This window comes from Pistacia vera, unplaced genomic scaffold (genome assembly GCF_008641045.1).
Source record: "Pistacia vera cultivar Batoury unplaced genomic scaffold, PisVer_v2 Contig421, whole genome shotgun sequence".
Lineage (NCBI taxonomy): Eukaryota > Viridiplantae > Streptophyta > Magnoliopsida > Sapindales > Anacardiaceae > Pistacia > Pistacia vera.
This window is the reverse complement of record NW_022196248.1, coordinates 170109-192306: the sequence shown is the minus strand read 5'-3', so window position 1 is coordinate 192306 and position 22198 is coordinate 170109. Positions and strand designations below refer to the sequence as shown.

The following is a 22198-nucleotide window of genomic DNA, read 5'->3' as shown; positions in this document are numbered from 1 at the left end:
TTGTAGCAAAACAAGTCCTAAACAGGTATACTTGATTATCATACTAATAGTTTGTTCAGTTCACTTTTTAAGTAGATACCTCACACATAAGCCAAATATAAAAAATCAAACCAATCCAATCCAATCTGCAAATCACGGGGACAAAGAAGAAGAAAAGAGTAATGGTAATTAAACTGCACCCAAAAACATTCCATGTCTATTAACAGTTGCTGGAAATTACCATAATGTTTGATGCATGAGTCAAGTAGTCTCGAACACCATCTTCCCAAAGTTCCTCGGGGTGATTCTTTAATTGAGATTGCACCCAACTGTTCACACCAAGTAAGTACAGACATATTAGATATTAAACAAACTTCAACAATATACAATTACAGTGGAAAAAAGGAACAATTGAACAAATTCAATTAAATTCTACGCCGAAGAACAAGATAAGTAAACCCAAATTTTCAAAGAACCAAAACAACATTAAATGTTACCTAAGATAAGTAAGATATAAACTGCTTCAATTATGACAATATATGACAACATACACAATGAAATTGATCACATTATCAAGCCAACACCAGCAGTACAAACAGACAAAGAGAAGGAAAGATGATCATATACTTCATTATGAAATTGCAGTTACTGAAATAGGGTAAGTGGACCTTGCAAATTGGGTATTAAGTGCTCTCACGTGCTGACGGGATGACTCAGCCCGTTGCATATCCAATGCTGGTGTCTCTGTTGACGGCTGTTGGGATGGCTCAGCCCTATGAGAATCAAATGCGGATCCTGCCAGGATTCTTTTATTCCGAAACTGGGTCATCAATGAAAATTTTAATATAAGACTTCATATCAGAATGAAATAAAAATGAAATAGAAGTAATTCAATGTATGCACCCAAAACAAACTAATTAATCAAAAAATTATCTTTTCCAGTACCGTTTCGTATCAACAATCCTCAAGTTTAACCAAGCTAAAGAAACAAACATATGTTTAAAAATAAAAACTTGTTGCGTTTACATTATATGAATTCTCGAATAAGCTGAAATCCACCGTAACTAAACCGCATATTAACACAAATAAGCTAACCAATAGAAGTTGAACATTTTTTAAACCAGCATCAATAAAGCCAAGTGGAATAGAAATTAAGCTCATCTGTGTATAAGCCACCTCAAAGTTCATCCAGAAAATAGACAACAGAAAAAAAAAAAGGAAGAAACTTACGGCGGTGTCGTTCGGGTCCGATGCCGAGTCCGACGCAGCGAATCGTTTCGTTCCTTTCATGAATTTTTTTATTATTTTATATTATTGATTGTAACTGAATAATTTTAAAAAAAAAAAAAAATCAAAAAGCAGCAACGGGTCGAATTAGGGTTTTAGTTCAAATTTTGGTTTTCTTTTGTTTCAGCTACTGATACGGGGAAAGAGAGAGGGTTAAAAAATCAAGGGAATAAATTAATTAAAATTGAGATGATATTAGTCGTTGGATCAGGTGGGGAACTGAACTTTCAATTGAGACCATTGGATGAAGGGGCCCGCCATCATCTACTGCTCAGCTCCACATGGGCCACGTGCTGTTTGAATGTTCACCGGGATGCCCATTGACGGCCCACTGGATTATGGGAACCAAAAATGCTATACCCACCGAAAAGTTACACCAAAAAATTGCATCGAAACACGTGGAAGCCGCCACGTTGGACCGATTGAAAACAGACATAAGGGGGACGGCCATCCAAATTAGCAGGACGGGCGTCCATTCCATATAATATGTTGGACGGGCGTCCATAGAGATGGACGGCCGTCCTGATAATTTGGACAGCCGTCCCCCTATATGGGTTGGCCGTCCGTAAATGATGAACGGTCGTCCTGCTAATTTGGACGGTCATCTCCCTATATGGACCGGCACGGCCGTCCAAATTAGAAGGACGGCCGTCCAAATTATCAGGACTACCGTCCAAATTTTAGGGACGGCCGTCCCTAAATGATGGACGGTCGTCCCCAGTTTGTAAAATTTTTTTATTATTAATTTTTTTTTTTAATATAATGTAAATATGGACGGCCGTCCCTAGTATATGGACTAGCGTCCATCTACTAGGGACGACCGTCCAAACTACATGGACGCCAGTCCATCTACTAGGACGACCGTCCAAAATACATGGACTGGCGTCCATATTTGTTAAAATTTTTTTTTTTTAATTAATAATAACGAATGGCTTGCCTAATACGCTTCATTTAAGCGCCAAATTTTTTTCTTCTCTTTTCCTTCGTCTCCGTCATTTGTTTTTCTTCTGTTCTTAGCTTCTCCTTCTTGCTTGTTGTGATTCCTTGACGCCGGTTACTTCCTCAACAGCCAAGCACCAGCAGCAATATCTCGTCCAAGCACCAGCAGCAATATCTCGTCCTACAGAGATAACCTTGAAACATATAAATTATGAGATACAATTTAATATTTCTTATTGGTTATTAAAAATAATTACATCTAAGAAATAAAATTTTATTGGATTTTATTAGTCAATAACATTATTTGGGTTCATCGTGGGATCTCTATCAGGACAAATCAATTTTGAAAAGATTAATAGTTATTGTAACAATCTCTCTATTGTCAAAGATATTGTGGTATTGTCCGTTTTGGACACATAATATTTTACGGTTTTTTAAACAGGTTATCTAACTAGTCTTCACATTTTCTTCGGAACAATTAAATAAATAATTGAAATGTAATAATATTTTTTAAATTGAAAATTGGGCGGTAAATATTAATGAATATTGATGATTGTGTTGAGGTGATGTTAACTCATTCTGAGTGGTCAAGTCAACATCCAGTGAGTTCGTTAAAAAAAGAAAAAAATAAAAAGAAAAAAAAGAAGGCATGGTTTATACTTTATATAGAGTGAGAATAACGGTAAAAACAATCTTGTGTATGACCTGTGTACCGAAAGGACATGTGGCAGTTGATACCACGTGGTTGTTGATTACGTGGGGTCGTCAACTGAGGTGGGTCATGGGCATTAGATGCGCAACCTCTGGGTTCCTGACCATGTGACCTTGGGCCCACTAGAATTATTGGCCGCCCTTCTCATTTCCAAATTTTCGCTGCTTCTATTTTACATGCTTTTTTCTTTTGCAATGCATATGTTCACTATTAATAGGTATAAAAAAATATACTTTTTAGTGTTAAATTTTAAATGCTTTAGGTCTTATTCGATATAGAATGTAACTATAGTTTTTTCTTTTGAAAACAAAACATACAAAAAATCTTATGAAAATACGTTTGATAAAAATGAGTTGAAACGTTTTTGAAGTTTCAGGATATAATTCTATGAACCAATGTAAAATAAAATAAAAAATGATTAAAAGTCTTTCTATTATTTTCAATCCGAAGACAATTTTTGAATCAAATATTATAAATCTTTAGATGCAACTCAAAATTTGAATCATACTTTAGTTTTTAAAAATTATTTTCGATTATAAATTAAAAAGACCTTAACAATTTTTTTTCTTGCCCTAAAATTAATCAATATATAAGATATGATATTATGTGTCAAATTTTTTTTTTTTTTGATAACCGGTATGTCTAGATCAACTTGCGTGTATCTCAACTAATCCTTATGTCCTATTGAACACTCTATAAACATAATGTTCCAGGTAAGTCACAAATATAACAGGTGGTTTCAATGTAGTTTGAATCTAGAAAGTTAATAAAGGGAGCAAACCTTCTTGACTATTAGATCAATTTTAGGAAAATTAAAGTTTTTTTTTTTTTTTTTTTTTTAAAGGAAAAAAAAAAAAATTTGTCCACCACAATATGCATTGGTTTGGGAAAATATCATGTTTAAATCTGAACATATACATTCTAATAAGTACCTAATATTAAGACTGAAATTGGTTTAGATTTCTTATCCTCTAGCCCGTAATAAGATTGAAATTCGTAACAATCTTTGTAATCCATAGAAATATCATCTTAATGATAAGAGTAGTACTAATATTATATATTCACAACAAGATAAAAATTTTCATTGTATCATTCTATTTTATTTACATAATGATAAAAAAAAAAAAAATCACATTTAAGAAGAGGATGAATCTTAATTATAATGGACTTCATGGAGTTCGTAATCCAGCTCATAAGATTTTGACACAAGGTTGAGTGAATGGTACATTCGTATCCTAGAATTGATTATGCCAGAAGGAATCATCAAATCAAATTAATATCTCGTTTTCATCTTCTTATATTAATATCATCAAAGTAAATGAGCAGTTTTTTTTCTCACTTTTGTCATTTGATTCAAGCTGAAAAAAGGGTTCTTCCCTTTTTCTCTTTCGAATAAAAATGGTCTAGAAACTAAGGTATGTGATGTAACTCTCAAGACTCGATTGTGCAATGAAAGTTAAAGCTGTAAAAGCTGATGAATCGGCCTTTCTTCTTCAATCAGCAGGCACGCAGAGTGAGCAGGCCAGTTCGTGATCCAAGAAGATTTAATTAGTTAGTACGAACAAGAAGAAAAGAAAAGAAAAAATGAAAATGATCCAATCTTTTTTAACTGCTACAAATTCTTCTTACCCGTACAATTACAGCATTATTTTGAAGAGTATATACACACATACATTCTTTGTAATTTCCAAAAGATAAGACAAATTTTTTTCCGTAGAATGATGATGAGAAATATGAACGTGAAGATGATGAGGTTGACATTTCTTATTTTAAATTTTCATAACCTGAACAAGACAGTAAAATTTCATCAGTTTATTGTTGTTTCAATCTTACCAGAACATCCATAATCTCTTTCGTTTGTCCTGTATGAAAAAAGCTGGAGCTTTGCAACGTTACTACTGTGTAAATTCTGCATGGCTACCATTAATTTTAGGTTTTACATTAAGTTTCTTTTTCGAAGAGAAATAAATAAAACCCTTCTAGACCATATATCACCATTTACACAGTGTCAACGGCGCATTTTGTCTTGTTGTAACAAATACAGAATGCCACAATTTTATGGTGTAACGATGCATTCATAGGGTTTCGGGTTTAGGACGTTGATATAAATTAGTTTTCTAATAATAAAATTAAAGAATGTGACTTTAATGGAAGAAAAAGATGTAGTAGGTAGCATTTAAATTGTGGTTTACAAGGAATTGGAAAAATCTGTGTTTGTTTTTATGCATGCAAAATAAAAAAAACATAAAAAAAACTTGTTCAACTCTTTCTTGATTGGTTGTCACAAATTGATTACGGAAGTCATTGTCTGAGGAGACAAATTGTTGGAGCTATATAGCAAACATTCAAAGCATATCTTTGGGAATGTGTTTTTCTTTTCTTTCTTTTTTTCTCATTGAAATAATTTTCTCGAGAAAGCTAGCTGGTTGGGTTTGGCCACAACTTTGTAATTGAAAATTCACGCGTTTGAATGATTGTGATGGTGCAATGAAAGCAGTCTTTGTCGATAGGAATTGAACAGTTGGCGTAGCGTGCAAATGGAGCATAAACTTTATCTGATTTTTCAACTTGTTTCTATCCATTTATTTGTAACTTTCTGGGTTTACATTTTGCTTTCAAAATCAAAAGTATTTAACAGGTGTCCTGTTGCAATTTTATTAAAGACTACTGTACGTTCCTGTTCATACACACACTCATATTCAAGAATTTGGTATTACTTTTCGAGATTAAAGTTGATTTTTTTTTTGCTGAATATATGGCTATCTTGTGCTAAATCAACATCAAAACCATCATATATATACTTTTTATTAAAGCTTATATATAACGAAGATCCATTGTTCCTTAAAAACAATATTATTCGACTTTAACCATCATCGGATGACCTGATAATAAATAAGTAAAAGATATTCTATCAGTTTTTGAGTTCGAGTCCCCTCACCCACTAATAAAGGTGGTCACTGAGACTCTTACTTAGTCGGTAGTACGTACCGAGACTCCTAGGGATTAGTTGAGGACTTTAGAAAAATAACGTTTTCTTTAATCGAAAAGGGTTTAGGGTTCAGTTTAAACTTGTTTTCAAAAGCAAAAAGACACTTTGAAAAAAAAATTCTGTGAATCATTAGATAAGAAAATAATAGAAAGTGGTTAGGGCCTGTTAAAAAAGAGAATGCCATTGGAATAGTAATACTCAAACCAAAGTGGTTGGTCGATCACCTTGGTGCTATAATATTGAATGTGGGACATGAATTTGAAGGAAAATTTTTCTCAGCTCTTCACGCTCATCAGTTTTAACCTAATAATAATATTTCCTTTACTCTTCTGCCTTTTGACGTTGATATATTATACCCCACTCTCACAACCTGGAATCCACAATCGCCATGGATACATAAATTTCTCTGCTCAGAAATATTTAATATCATTCACATTTTCACAACATAATTGGTTCTTCATATAGTACATGCCCTGAATGCGTACAGCATGGAAATAATGTAGAGTGACTGTTAACTGTTAAACATATCGTATCATATATATAACATGTAAAATATGAAATGTGAGATACATAAATTCTAGACATGTCGACGTTACATATTTACGTTTAATATAACATGTTACAGATCTCTTTCATAGTATCAATATTCTTACTCACATTTTATATTCTGAATTTATGAATTAACTTTTTAGAGTTGTCGACCATTTTAGCATTAATGAGTCACAAAGACACATTTGGGGGTCCTGTCTCCAGCCCGTAGACGGTTTTAAGCTTTTTCATGAAGAGCCGTTGAAAGATTTCTTTAAGTTATTAATTCAATATTAAGTTTGGGTTTAGGAATATAAATCCTTATAATACTAAGTTTTAATCTTTTAAATATAGTATATAAATATATTTTTTTTTTCTTGTAATGAGTGATAGCAAACAATATGACAAATTAATTTGATGGTAAACAAGAAAGGTGAGCTCAGCTAGACATAGTCTGTTATTTAGGTGAATCAGAATAAAATCATAATTTATTTTTTATTTCTCTTTACCCATTTGTAGTTTGTGTGTTTACTGTTATTTTGGTTTTCATATATCTCCGGTCGTTGATTAACAACTAAGTTTATATATAAAAAAAAATGACGTCTCTTGGTTTTTGTCTATGCCAGTTATGGCAAAGGTAAATATTTTTACGATGAGATTGTGACACAAGCTTATTAGTGTCGGGAACCACCCTTTCTTTTGTTGTATGTACTGATTTCATAAATGTGAAATATAAAGTATTAGGCTTCGTTTGGTTGTATTTTGGAAATACTATTTTAGTATTCTCAAAAAAATTAAATAGTAAAATACCCAAAAACTCATAATATTATTCAACTTTTTTTAAACCCACTAAATTTATTAATTTAATTAAATACCCCTAAATATTTTTAAAAAAATTATAAAAACACCCCAACAATCCACATTTACCAGATTCCAGCCATCACTGTCGAAAAATGGTCGGAATCTGGTAAGATGGCGTATCTAGCCTTTTTCGGCCAAATTCACTATGGATCTGGTCGAAAAATGCCAGATCTAAGGCCAAAGATCTAGCCGTTGACTGTCAGATCTTTGGCCGTAACCAGTCAGTAACGACGGCCAACAAATAGTCATTGATGACCATCAACGACGACCGTTTGTTGGCCGTCGTTGAATAGCAAATACGGCCAGATCTGGCTATTAATGACCCGATCTAGCCGTGGATCTGGCCGGAAAAGGCCATATCGACGCACGATCGGTAAGATTCAGCCAGTCATGCGCCGATACGGCTACTCCGGCCACCCTCCGACGGTGGTGGTCGACTGTCCATATTTGAGGGTGGGTTGGGGGTGTTTTTGTTAACTTTTAATGTTTTATTATATGGGGTATTTTGTAAAAAAACAAACATAAGAGGTATTTTATTAATTTATAAATCTTACATTATAATACCCGTCCAATTTAACTTTTTTTAACTTTTTTCAAAAAACTTTTTTCAAAAACACAAAATTGTGAATCAAGCAGCCTTAATATCTATAAGTTGGAAATTTAATCATGTTAAGTCACGTCTCAGTTCATGACAGTTCCTTAACATAAAGTACGCTGGTGAGAGTTTTGAATTTATTTTCAATTCATTCGTAATTAATTAATGGTAAGAAATGATTCCAAAAGTTACTGTTTGAAATGATATTATTTATTTCTTAATTTATTGAGTAAATGCTCCTACAACTACTGAGAGGTGATTGACAGGCAAATGTTTGAAGGTGATCTATGACTATGAATGATATTAAAAATAGAGAGCAGAAGTCACGCAACAAATTTGATTAATTAATGGTGTCTTTGGCTGTTTCTTCTGTCTGTAAATGATTGTCCATGTCACCGACCATATCGATGGTGAGAGGTCTAATCTAACAAGTTTAACAGCCCTAAATTGCATTTCCATAATGTCACGGTCCGCCTGCATATATTACTCTAAAGATCTTGACAACTAAGAAAATTCGTATGAACTTAATTAATGGGGTCTCTTCTTAGAACAGATATTTTCTGACATGAAATGTCACATTTATAACATGTACATTACTTCAACCTCAAAAATTAAGTCTTACTTGATAAACCCGTATGAAAACTTAATTTCTAAGATCAGGTTTGAACTTTAAATAGTTTTTTTGTGTGTATTTGGTTGCGTATTATATAGAATCAGATAGTAACAGGAAAATTCAAGCCTGAAAAAGACTAGCAAATTTGTTCCTTCTGAGTTAAAAGAGCCTTTCTGGAAAGGCCCAGATACCTGGGTTCATCTTCATCATAAGATATTTTCTAGTCAAATGTATAAACTTTAGAAGAACAAGCATTATTTGAAGTGGTGAAACACTTCTGTTCAATCACTCAAATCTTTATGGTATCCCACTCAACCTTTATGAGATCCTTCTGTAAAGTCAGTTGGGCGCCTGCATTTTACTTCATGATAAGAAGAAACAAATTATTTTTGTAGAATTTATTCAGTGAATGCAAATATTTCAGCAGCCTGGCTAAAAAAAGAGAGCAGTGCGCAATAAATTGACCCCAGATCAGAATTCAGATGGGGAATTAAATTCAGGTCAGAACATTATAATTGTATTGACTAAATGAAGACGTTCTCGTTCTTGATATATACAAAGTAAATTCTCAATAATTAGAACAGAATGGGAAGGCTAGCTCCATTATGTTCTATTTTGATCAGAGAGGAGGTTTCAAAGAGGAAGAGTAAAGTTTCTTATTCAGCTATCAAGTGAAAAATCGAGTACTGTACACAATTTATTACATTCAGTTAACTATAGTTAATTGGTTAACTATAGTCCAGTTAACTAACTAATTACTGTAACAAACTAGCTAATTCAGTCAACTAACTAACTACTTTAACTTAATAGCAGCAATATACCCCCCCCCCCCCCCTTCCCCACCCTAAAGTTGGCGGGTGATGAATGTCAATCACTCCCAACTTGGACAGTAAATGTCGATGAACAGGGCTAGAAAGAGCCTTAGTAAACAGATCCGCAGGTTGTTCATGAGTAGAAACATGAGTAGGAACAATCAACCCTTCTTTTATCTTGGTACGCACAATGTGGCAGTCAATATCAATATGCTTCATATGCTCATGAAATATCGGATTGGAAGCAATATGAATGGTAGATTTATTATCACAATAGAGTGGAATTGGCAGTCATTTAAGAGCTGTGTCAACCAAATAATTTCACAAACAGTGGTGGTCATAGCTCGATATTCTGCTTCAGAAAAGGACCGAGAAACAGTAGCTTGCCTTTTTGATTTCCATGACAACAAGGAACTTCCTAAAAAAATACAGAATCCAGTAATAGATTCAGGAAGCCCAATCCGAATCACAAAAGGCCTGTAGCTGAAGTGAACCATGAGCAGGAAAGAATAAACCCAAACCAAGAAAGTGTTTGACATACCGTACAACCTTTAGAGCAGCCTAAAGATGAGACTCCTTAGGCTTATGCATAAACTGACTGAGAAGATTTACTGCAAAACTAAGGTCAGGTCTAGTCAAACATAAATAAAGCAACTTACCAATGAGCTTTTGGTATATTGATGGATTTGGCAAGACAGGATCCTGTAGACCAGGAAATTGCTCATCATATGCTGCAGTAGTGAATTTGAGATTTGGATCAAGTGGAACCAAAGAAGGTTTTGCAGCAGCCAGTCTTGACTCATCAATTAACTCCAAAGCATATTTCCTTTGACATAAGCTAATCCCCTTGGAAGATCTTGCAACCTCAAATCCTAAAAAATATCTAAGAGCACCCAAATCTTTCAACTTAAAATGGGAATGCTGTAGATCTTTAGTAGCTTGGATAATGAAGAATCACTACTAGTAAGGACTAAATCATCAACATAAATGAGTAAAATGACAATATGACCAGTAACCTTCTTAAAGAAGAAGGAATAATCTGATGGTGATTGTTGAAATCTTCCTTTCATAAAGGCAGTAGTGAGCTTGGTATTCCAAGCTTTACAGGCTTGCTTCAAGCCATAAAAAGACTTGTGTAGCCTACAAACCAAAGAGGTATCATGTTGTTTAGGAAATTCTTGAGGTAGGTGCATGTATATTTCCTCTTGTAGATCTCCTTGAAGAAATGAATTGCCAACATCCATGTGATAAAGTGGCCAATTTTTCATGGAAGCAATAGCCAACACAAGCCTACTAGTAACAATCTTAACCACAGGAGAAAAAGTCTCCTCATAGTCAATCCTAGCTTGTTGTGTAAAGCCTTTGGCAACTCATCTTGCCTTATACATTTCTAGAGTGCCATCTGCTTTATACTTCAATTTATATACCCATTTACAATCGATTGGTACTTTTCCAGGAGGCAGGGGAACTAAGGACCAAGTCTCATTTCTTTCCAAGGCCTGAATTTCCTGTTGCATTACAGCAATCCATTGCGGATCTTTGGATGCTTCGGTGAAGGAAGTAGGTTCTGTAAGAGCTGAAATACTAGATAGTATTTTTGGTAAGTGGGGGACAAGTGTTTATAGGATATATAGTTGTGCATAGGATATGGATTGGGAGCTGTCAAATTGGACTGAGGTAAAGTTAGACAAACAAAATCTGTGGTCCAAATAGGTGGTCTAGTTGTCCTATTGGATCTTCTACATTGAGCAGATGAATCAGTGACATAATCATTATGTGAAGGTAATACATCAGGATGGGATGATGGCAAAAAATCTGTTGGTTCTATGTCTTGCAGGATACTTGCACTGTCAGGATAAGTATTTAAAATAGGATCAGAATTATCAAAATCTTGTGCCATAAAGGAATCCAAGAAAATAATTTTGTTAGAAGGATGCCAAGTGAAAGGAAAGATGTGCTCATGGAAGACTACATCTCTATTAATGCAGATGGATTTAGTGTGTAAATCATATAAGATATAGCCCTTTTTTGTGAGAGAATATCCAAGGAAAACACAAGGTGTGGATCTTGGAGCAAACTTATCATGAAGAATCAAATTGGTAGCACATGCCAAGCAGCCAAAGACCACCCTTATATGATTCAATTTAGGTGCAGTTCCATAGAATTTTTCATATGGTGACAGACCATCTAAGACTTTTGTAGGTAACCTATTAATGATGTACACTGCAGCCTTGACAGCATAACCCCACAAATAATTTTGGATATTAGACTGAAATTTAAAAGCTCTAGCTATGTTTAGTATTTGTCTATGCTTTCTTTCTACCACTCCATTCTGTTGTGGAATGTATACATAGGTACTTTGGTGTATGATGCCTAAACTAGCCAACAACTCTTGACATTGATGATTAAAGAATTCTAACCTATTGTTAGTCCTTATACATTTAGGTGTTTGGTTGAATTGAGTTGGATCATGTGAACAAAGTCTTTTAATGTTTGGAAAACATCTGACTTATGCTGGATCAGAAATAGCCAGGTAATCCTAGAGAAATCATCCACTACAGTAAAGAAAAACCTGGCATTTCCTTGTGTAGGTATCCTATAGGGCCCCCAAACATCTAAATGCAATAACTTAAAAACATGTAGGGAACTTGTATCACTTGATGCAAAGGGCAGCCTAGTTTGTTTAGCTAAGGGGCAAACATCACAATGGAAATCATGTTGTTCAGGTAAAGTATTATATATCCTTTTGAGAACTGAAAGTGGTGCATGTCCTAATCTTTTGTGCCAAAGGACAATATCTTTAATATGCAAGGCAGTAGGTAAAGCTGATGACAAATAGGGGTTCTTTATTAAAGAAGCAGTATGTACATTTGATTGTTTACTGACAATTGTTTGAAGTCCTAAATCAGAAGAATGCTTACAAGCAACTTCCTTTATTCCTAAAACAAAACTATACAATTTTATTTGTGAACTAGGAACAAAATGGTATAACCCTTGGCATTGCTTACCAATCCCTTTCAGTTTGCCACTCCATAGATCCTGAATAACACAAAAATCAGGATAAAATGTAATAGAACATCCACCTGATGAAGTCAATTTAGACACTGACAGTAGATTGTATTTAAAATATGGTAAGAACAAAACTTTATCAAGACACAAGTTTTCCTTCAATTTCATAGAACCAATATGTTTAATAGGGGTTTTTGTGCCATTAGGAAGTCCTACATAGTTTACTATGGGTGATTGGCTAGCAACAGTAAATTCAAGATGCTGAAAATTATGGGTCATGTGATCTGTGGCCCCTGAATCTAATATCCAATCCTCATTATTAAAACTGGAGTATAAAGAGATGGTTTTACCTGCTAAGTTTGTAAATGATGTTGAGATGTTCTCTTTGCCTAGAAATTTTAACAACTGTGCATACTGTTTTGGTGTCAACACATTTCCAAGATTAGCTCCAAATTCTGGGTTCACGGTTTGAGTCTGTGGAATAGATTCTTGGTTAGATTGGGCTTGATTAGCCTTAGCCTTTGTCCCCGATTTTTCTCCGGTGAATTTAAAATCCGTTGGATATACATGTAGCTTACAACAATTTTCCTTCTTGTGTCCTGGAGCATGACAATAATCACACTCAATATAGGGTTTTTTTTCCCTTATATTTTGTGTTTAGAGTTTGATTCTTCTAGTTTCCCTGTGAGTATAACGCAGTAGTGACTTTTGTGCTATGATTGAAACCAGAGAGGATCTTTTGACTCTCATCTTGACTAACTATCGAGTATGCCTGTTTCATAGAGGGTAGAGTAGCCATCAGCAAAATTTGACTTCTTACTAATCTGTATGAGTCATTTAACCCAATCAAGAATTGCAGTAGCTTCTGCTGATTCAAATGTGCTAAATAAGCTTTAGCTGATTCACTGTTTGGTGCTGGCAGACTAACTAATGAGCTTAATTCATCCGATAAGGTTTTGAGTTTGTTGTAATACACTGCAACTGAGTTGGTTCCTTGCACCAAATTCACAATTTCCCTGTGAATTCCAAAAACTCTTGTACCATTAACTTTGTTATACTGTTCCTTCAGATCCTGTCACACTTGATGTACACTACTCGAATACACGATACTATTGAATATATCCTTCGAGACCGTGTTAAAAATCCATGCTAACACTAAGGAGTTACATCGCTCCCATTGTGCATGTAATGATTGATTGAAGTTTGATTTCTCACAAGAACCATCCACAAATCCTAGCTTATTCTTCGCTCTTAAAGACACAATTATAGCTCTACTCCATATTAAAAAAGAGTCATCAAAGTACAATACTTGCACTTTGAATTATCAGTAGTAAAATCTTCATGAATTATCAATGGATCATTCGTACTGTTGTAATGATAGCCATTAAGCTGAAGATGAAGAGATATCATGGACTGAGAGACGTTAATGGACTTTACGGACATCAAGTTACTAATCATCATGGCCGTTTTTCTATAATTTCATGTGCAACTACTTCGCCTCTTTGTTAGGCGTTCTGTAGAGCACTAGACGATGGAGCTATAGAGATTAGCTAATGCTTCAAGGTGTCATTTACAGGAGCTAGTGGTTGGCTTAAAGTTTGTGGGCTTGATGGGTATTATTAGCACTCGCCCATTTGGAGGCAAGTTCAAGCTCGTATTATTTTTATCCCAAACAATTATCAACTCATTTTAAATTAATTTTTTTCTTAAGTTTAGTTTATTTGAAAAAAGAAATTTATATCTTGCTGACTGCCGTTTTCGGGCTAACGCTAACTAGTGATATGGAATTAAGATAACCACTACTGGGTTACCAGAACTAAAAGAGCAAAAATATTTAACATAAATTTTTGAGTTTGAGACACCGTATATGTTAATAAGGGTGAGTGATCACTGAAAGAATTTATCTAACAGTTAGTATTAGGGTTTTAAACGAGGCGTGTACATCATTGATGATTTCATCACCAAGCCTCTTTTAATGAACCCAATCTACGAATCAAGCAAACCAGTCAATTGAGCTTACAAATTATTATTTTATCCATATCACGTCAAAACAAGACTAGAAGTAATCTGCACACCTCCAAGCCAAGTACGTGGCTGATAGTCTCTCCACCGGCATATCTCATTTACAAAATTTCAGAAAAAGAAATCATAAATCAGCACAAATAGCTCCACTTACATGTAACTAGAACAAAAAGTCAATGTATTTCCAATAAAAACTCGCACCAAAATTTCCCGCCAACACAAAACCGATACAGAGATGCTCTGTTTTTCTCTGTTTCACAATACACCTCCTTTAACCAGCCAATACAAGCATCAAGCTTTGCTCTTTCAACCAAAATCCAAGACCCATTTCAGTTCTCTTCATTTTTGTCGAAACCCGTTTTTTTTCTTCAAAAAATATTATGTGTATCGAGCAAAAGTTTCAATTCTTTCGTATTCGAATTGGGCAGTTTCTTCTCCGGTGGATGATGATTTTAAGATGGAATTACGCCGCTTATTGGCGCTTTTACAGGAGGAAATGCGAAGAAGAGTTAGTGACCATCCGGAGCTTCATCAATTGATTGAAGTGGTTATGGATTTGGGTCGCAAACCTTTGGCTAGATTTCCATCTGGAGACTTTGTTTTATCGGATTGTCCAATCACAGTCCAGGACCTTGAACATGCTACATCTCAGGTTAAATTTTGGTTCTTGCTCTTGAGTCTTGAATTTTGGCTGGCAAGTGTTTGATTAAAGTTTGAAGGCTATAACTTGATTGGAATATTGAGTGTTTGGATTGGGATTTTATTTCTTTTGGTTATTGCATGATAAATATGATTGATTGTGTTAAGCGTCTGTCAGTCTGTACTTAGCATTGTAAAACCGAAGATGCCAATGAGAGATTCTTATAAAACAAAGTTATACTGGCATGCAAGAGTAATTGTTAATAGCTTTTTGATAGTAATTTATGGCGAGTAATGCTAGAGTTACAAAGTAAATATCCCAACTTTGTAACCTAACTGACATGGAAGCTTATATCGAATACAAAGTGGGGATTCTTTCTTTTTAAGTGTAGTATAATTCATTTTGTTTGGTGGTTTTAACCATGCTGGCGAAAAATTCTGATAAAATAAACTTCACCCATAAGTGTTAGGAATTTGGAGGTGCATTGTGAGGCTGATAAAGAAAGGAAAGAGGAAGTCTAATTTTTATCATTCAGATGCGACCAGAACGAATCTAAAATGTTAAGGATAAAATGCTCTTTGATTCCCTCATTAGTGCCCATTATATTCAGTAGAGTATTATTTGACTTGTAACTGTTTCATTTTTCTCATGAATATATAATCTATACTGTTGATGAATCATAATAGAGAAATGCACGCTTCTAACTTAACATGCAGGTCGGTGATTTTGCCATTGACAATCGAGCAGGCATCAGCCGAACATTACATCGCATTAGTGCTATCAGGAATCGGAAGGGTGCAATAATTGGTCTAACTTGCCGAGTTGGTCGTGCAGTATCAGGAAGCGCTAATTTACTGCAAGACCTTGTTCAAGATGGAGCTTCTTTGTTGCTAATTGGGCCTCCAGGAGTGGGAAAAACCACAATTATCAGGTTAGTCTCTTCTATTTTTGATTTGCTTGTCATGCATGCATGAGTAACTCTCTCTATTTATTTGTTTTTTTCAGTGCTCTTCTCATTGATTTCAGTTCTCTAATTATTTGAATTTCACCTTTAGATTATCAGGTTAGCACATTTCCTCTCAGTGAAAGCCTCTGAGCTCTTCTGCATTCCTTACTTGAATGAGATATGTCTGGGTTAAATGTTTCTGGTCCAGTGGCTTAGATACTTTACAAACATTTCTTTGGTCAGAGCTGGAAAATTTTTGCCTGGACCCACTCCCCTCCCTTGTGGATGTTTAGAAATTCAGCTCACAATCTCAAGCAAATAGATCTGTTAACATCTAGATATCATAATTTAGTAATTTATTCATGGTTAAAAGTTCTTGAAAGTTCTAAGTTTAGTTGATAATATTCAGTGCTCTGAAATTCAACGCAAGGGTCTAATCTGTTGCAATGTCTCTGCAAAAGTACTGAACATTATGTAAATGTAAAATATAAAATTGAGTGGATTTCAAGCTGGTTGGGAAATGGAATTGTTCAAGTCATATAGTTCAATACTCGTAAAACTTTGAATTTTAAAACCCCAGCATTTATAGATTTGTGAGAACACCTGAAATAAGATATTAACTTATAAGGAGATCACATTGTTAGAAATAAGCATCAAGCTGGTTGCAGGATAGCCTAAAAGTTCAATGTTTGCAGAGAAATAGCTCGGATGCTTGCAAATGATTACAAGAAACGTGTCATGATTGTTGACACCTCCAATGAGATAGGTGGGGATGGCGATATACCTCATGCAGGAATTGGTAATGCTCGTCGGATGCAAGTTCCTAACTCTGACATGCAACATAAGGTATGGACTAGAACTTTATAATATCATCTATCCACTTTGGTCTAGTAATGAAGGTTGATCACTGAAAGCTCAAAGCATGAGTGGTTGAAATTCTTCTATCATAGGGTATTAAAGTAATTTTCTGAAATATCAGAAAAGAACATTATTTTAATATCTTTCAAATAATTATTTTAATAGACTTTTCATTCAAGAGCAATCAAACTTTCTTTCAAAAAACATGTTGAGATAGTGGAACATTTCAAATAATTTTTGGGAAGAATGGACACAAAAAGAAAGGTTTATTGCTCTTCGAATGAGAAGTCTATTGAATGCATTCATAGTTGTGTATAGACTAATTAGACAGTATTTTAATATCTTTTTGTTATTTGAATGAATAGATGGATAAGGCTATGTTATATGTGTTCTCTCCCGTCCCACTCAATAAAGTAAAGTGCTACATGCACGCTAGCATAGTTTCAGGCATGGTTGCATGATCAGTTTCATCCTTACTCTTTTGTTCATTTAATTTTGCACTTTCTCATTCCTATATTTGACTTTATCATTAAGCAAACATTTATCCAGGACTCTGATATTTATAGCTTTGGATCCTTCAGGTACTGATTGAAGCAGTGGAAAATCATATGCCACAAGTCATTGTGATTGATGAAATTGGCACCAAACTTGAAGCAATGGCAGCAAGCACAATTGCACAACGTGGGATTCAACTAGTTGCCACTGCTCATGGAGTAACAATAGAGAATTTGATAATGAACCCTTCATTGGAGATGCTTGTTGGAGGAGTGCAGGTGAGCCATTAATTTTAGCTATATGTAGTTGGTTTATCATTTTTTGTACATGAGTAGGCTTTAAGATTTATTTAGTAGCCTAATCAAGAAGGACTTTGGCACAGGTATCAGTGTTCAGATATTATAAGGTCTTAGCTGCAACAATCTCACAACAAAATAAACAAGTCCATTTTTTGTTGCTAAATTGTATTTGGCTCATGGTTATCAGTTTGGTGGGCATTGTATCATTTTATGCCAGGATGGGACTATATGTGTTCTGTACCATTTAGTTGTTGCCTATGTCTACATTCCAATGGCTAGGGGTACTGTTGCTTTATTTGTCCCTTACAACTTTAGCATCATGAATAAGAATTAAAGAACATAAGCCTCAGCGACCTATGAAGTAAAAAAAATTATGGCCATTTGTGAACTACCGAGTTGTGTGAGAATCCTTTGAGAATTGGGAAATCCCATGGTCAGCTCCAAGACCTTTTCCTCTGAATAAGACAAAATTTTCATTTTCATGGGGATGAAGAAAGGAAAAAATAGAAAAAAAACGAAGGGAAAAAGTTAATAAAGAAATGCCCACTCTAACTAGCAAGAGGTCATTGGTCTTTGATAGACCTCCCATTAATCATGTTTATCAATATAAAGGGCATAAGAGACATTTGAGGCAGTAAATGCAGGGTGTGAGGTGCCTGGTTGTTTGGAGAGTCTGTTACAGTCACGTGAGTGGGGAATCAAAGTTGTTAGTAGAGAATAGGTGGTTAAGAAGATAGTTTAAATAGAGGGGGTCTGTTCTGGAGTATTATCAAAGTTTTAGGCTATTGTCATTGAGGGAGGTCCCCAGCTCCTCGAATTGCTGGGATCTATCAGTTTGGTGTTTTATACATTGTTGGCTACTCTTCTATTTTTCAGTAATATAATCTTGTTGAGACTTCATTGAGGATACTACTTTCTGTTTTGTGGATTGCTTGTGTGTTTGCTGGTTGATAGTGCAGGGAGTCTTAACAGTCTTTAAGTAGGAGAGAAACTGGAAGCTAACTCATTTCCCTATTTCTCATAATTTAAATTGTTTTTTTGTTTTTTTGAGTTTTAGTTAGAATAAAGGGTTTTCATTGTTCTAGTATGACAATGTATATTCGTTTATGTATGATATGGCTCACATATTTCATTGTTTCCACTTCTATATTTTGCAAGCCCTCCTTTGTGGCTCTTTATTGAGATTGTTTACTTTTATTTGTATTAGATAGTTCTAATATCTCTTTTTTGTTTGTTATATCCGAGACGGGATGCAATAGTTTATTGATACTTCTGTTATTACTGTTCTGATAATTTTTTTGTAAGCTAATCCTTCCTGCCTTACTCGAAATCATTTCTGTCACATATTTACAGTAGATATATATATATATATATATATATATATATGTGTGTGTGTGTGTGTGTGTGTGTGTGTGTGTGTGTGTTTTCTTTAGTTTTAATAACTTCTTTGTCACATATCTATTAGGTTTCAGAAAATGACATCCATTCTGGTCTTGCATTAATTTCAGAGTGTAACACTAGGCGATGAAGAAGCAAACCGTAGAGGTGTCCAGAAAACAGTGCTGGAGAGGAGAGGGCCTTCAACATTCAGTAGCGCTGTGGAGATAATTTCTAAGACTGAGTTGCGAGTTCATCGTAGTCTTGAAGCGACAGTGGATGGCATTCTTTCAGGTGTATATTCTCTTATTCAAGAACACGAAAATGATTGCTATTTCATATTTCATGTTTATTACCATTTGATTGTTGGGCAAAATGGTGATAATCCCTTGTTTGGCTTGTTATTGCTCTTCTGCTGGCAAAAAAAGGTCGTATCCCCAATGTGGAGATTTGCAGGATGCACTCTGATGGATCAAAAGACACTGTGTTAAAGGAAACATTCAGTGTCCCTGGATCTGACCAGAAATATGAGATAATAGATGAAGATGATCTAGAGATGACAGAAGAAATAACAGGCCATAATGAGTTCGTGTCTGAGTTTCATCAAAATGTTGGAGAAGATTCTTGGGAAAATGGATATCCACTTCGCCTCTCTGTCTATGGGGTAAGACATCATGATGTGATAGTTTCAAATTGTTAAAAGTTAATCTATTTACATGATCCAAGCCTTATCAACCCCCCATTTTTTCTTTTTATCTAATATTTTACTTCTCATCTACGGCCCAGTCAACTCCTTGTCGGCTCTTTTAGTATTAATGCATAATGAGAAACTTTTCGTCGTATAAACTAACAGAATGAGCAGTTATTGTAGATTCTGGAGGCAAGCGTAATACAAGGAATTAAACAGTTGAAAATGGATGCTGCAGTTGAACTGACTGATAATATCAGTGAAGCAGATGCGCTACTTGCCTTGCAGTCTAAGCTCAAGAAGAATTCCCGTATTCAAGCTGCTGCTAAAAGCCGTGACATACCCATTTATGTAACAAAGGTTTACTGGAAATTCTATCGACTATAGTTTCTTGTCACCAATGTGTCCACTAAATTTCTTTTTTATTTTTTGCAGACAAGCTCATTGGTGCAGATAACTAAGGCCATAAGGGCACTAGTAAATGATCATGCTGATGGATTAAAGGATCATGGATCAGAAGACAAGATCAATCTTTCAGAGAAGATTGATGCCTTAGAGGTAACATGGACTTTTGCATGATTGATTGATAGATCATAGATAAATATAAGAGTGCAAAATGATGTTTTTTTTTTTTTCGAAGAAACTGTATAATTTCTGACATGTTTGGATTATCCAACTTATTTGGTTAGAGCATGATTTGGTTACCGGACATACCTATACTTACCAAAACAACTTTATCCGTCCATAATTACTATTGACTGCCACAATGAGAAAAATAGATTTCAATGGTCGGTTTGACCCTGAAAAAATTAAAAAAGAAAAAACTTAATGCTAGATTTTATTTTATTTTTTAAGAAAAGGTATTGTCTCCGGTCCATCCATAGTCATTGGCTTGACTAAAGAAAATTATATGTCAATTACCGAGGAAAATAAAACTGAGAGGATAAAGAGATATCTATAGTGCTTTTGTATTTCTAGTGCTGATTGATTTTTCTTATAAAATAATGGAACGTAAAATTCATTTTTATTTAGTAAAAAGTAGTCTTTTAGGTGAAAGGCAGTTGTTTTGAAAAATATTTAACTAGAAAATGCCCAAGGAAAAAGAAATAGAAACGTAGAACAAGATTCAAGTTGTCTGCTCAATTAGTTAAAGACGAAAATTCTCATATTGTAATTCAATCTATTTGATGTTTGGCGAATGCATCTTTCTCTATACTGAGTTTGCCTACAATTCAACTTCATTTCATCATACAGGAGGCAAGAATAGCCATCGAGCAGGTCGTAATTCCAAAAGGAGAAGCTGTGGAGCTACTGCCAAGGCCATACTACATTTTATCCCTTCAATTGGACCTCATCCGGAAGTACCAACTACAATCTGAGCGAGTTGGTAAAGATCCAGAAGCACGTCTCTGCATCCTGCCATTTCAGACTAAGCTGGATGAACCCAGAAATGGTGATGAAACAGTTGATCTGGACATCGGCTTTGATGACTTTATCGGCTCAGAAAGCGACTCAAATGGTACTCTCTATACGGTGGACAGATTACCTCTCTTGCCTGACTAGCCTTTACAATGTTGCATATACTGTTAACATTTCATTAAAGTAAATGATTGATTATAGATTCTCTTATCCATCGTTTCAGGTCATTTTCTATTTTAATGGAAGATCATGATCTTATTTGATTAATAAGAGAAAACTAATGAATACATGAACATGTTCATATTTTTCCATTGAAAATCTTGAAGAATTCATTCCTCTTAGGTTATCCATGATGATGTTGAGGTTGAACATTAGTAGGGACGGACCTGTTGAGGGGCGAGTGGGGGCTGGTGACCCCACTGAAAGAAAAAAAAGCATTAATTTTTTTTTGTAAATATATCAAGTTTGACATGGGCAAAGGGGATGGATAAACATAAAATTAATTAAATAAATGAATAATGACAGGCTAATAAAGACAAAAAAAGAAAAAAAAAAGGTTTGATAATTCTAATGTTATTTGTTAATGGAAAAGTGTAATTTGTTTAATAATGAAGCCACTTAATTAAACCAACATTTGGTGTGATTATAATAAGATTATAGACTTAATAGAGCTGTATAGCGGACAAGACAAACCACGTTATCCTCAACGCATTAACATTTAATTAAAGATTAATTACTAATTTAATCAAGTCAAACCAATTATATTAATTAAGGATTGGCCTGGTCAACCTGAGATTTGCGCATGCTATGACATGTCAGCATGTCCACGTTGTCCTGTGGCGACACGTAAACTCACAGATTGGTCAATTAATTGTTTGTGCATTCTCGGTGGACTTTAACTTTCTCTCGCTTCATTGGGCAGCATTATTTCACTCCATTTCTCTTTTAATTAATTAAATAATTTCTTCACACACAAAGTGGACTTCAGCAACAAAAAAATATATTTTTAATTAAACTAATTACTAAATATAAAACAATTATAATGACTAATGCATATCAAATTAAAGACAAGGGACTATTGCAAATAGAAGAAGAATAATAAAGGGGCTGAAATTTATTATCTCTCATAT

General features: G+C 34.6%; 2 protein-coding genes across 4 annotated transcripts in view; one reads left to right on the top strand and one right to left on the bottom strand.

The window, feature by feature from the left end:
* The window catches only part of LOC116142877, a 57069-nt gene extending 55679 nt beyond the window's left edge, over nt 1-1390 (bottom strand). For both annotated transcript variants that reach the window (XR_004130056.1, XM_031428290.1), the window contains exon 1: nt 1210-1390. Coding sequence is in view for 1 of the 2 variants with exons in the window: in XM_031428290.1 (XP_031284150.1) it covers nt 1210-1269 (60 nt within the window). In the remaining variant the exon portion in view is untranslated. The remainder of the gene's footprint in view (nt 1-1209) is intronic.
* Nucleotides 1391-14354: 12964 nt separating this feature from the next.
* LOC116142902 (uncharacterized protein ycf45-like) lies at nt 14355-21302 on the top strand. Of its 2 annotated transcripts, none has more exons than XM_031428318.1 (9): nt 14355-14998; nt 15703-15917; nt 16628-16778; nt 17372-17563; nt 19093-19255; nt 19390-19625; nt 19833-20000; nt 20085-20207; nt 20904-21302. In XM_031428318.1, the coding sequence occupies exons 1-9, from the start codon at nt 14582-14584 to the stop codon at nt 21210-21212; spliced, it is 1974 nt and encodes a 657-aa protein (XP_031284178.1). In that variant the 5' UTR covers nt 14355-14581; the 3' UTR covers nt 21213-21302. The 2 variants fall into 2 exon arrangements, with proteins under 2 accessions (XP_031284178.1, XP_031284177.1); XM_031428317.1 differs by having other exon boundaries at nt 14356-14998; nt 19833-20009.
* Nucleotides 21303-22198: the final 896 nt, after the last annotated feature.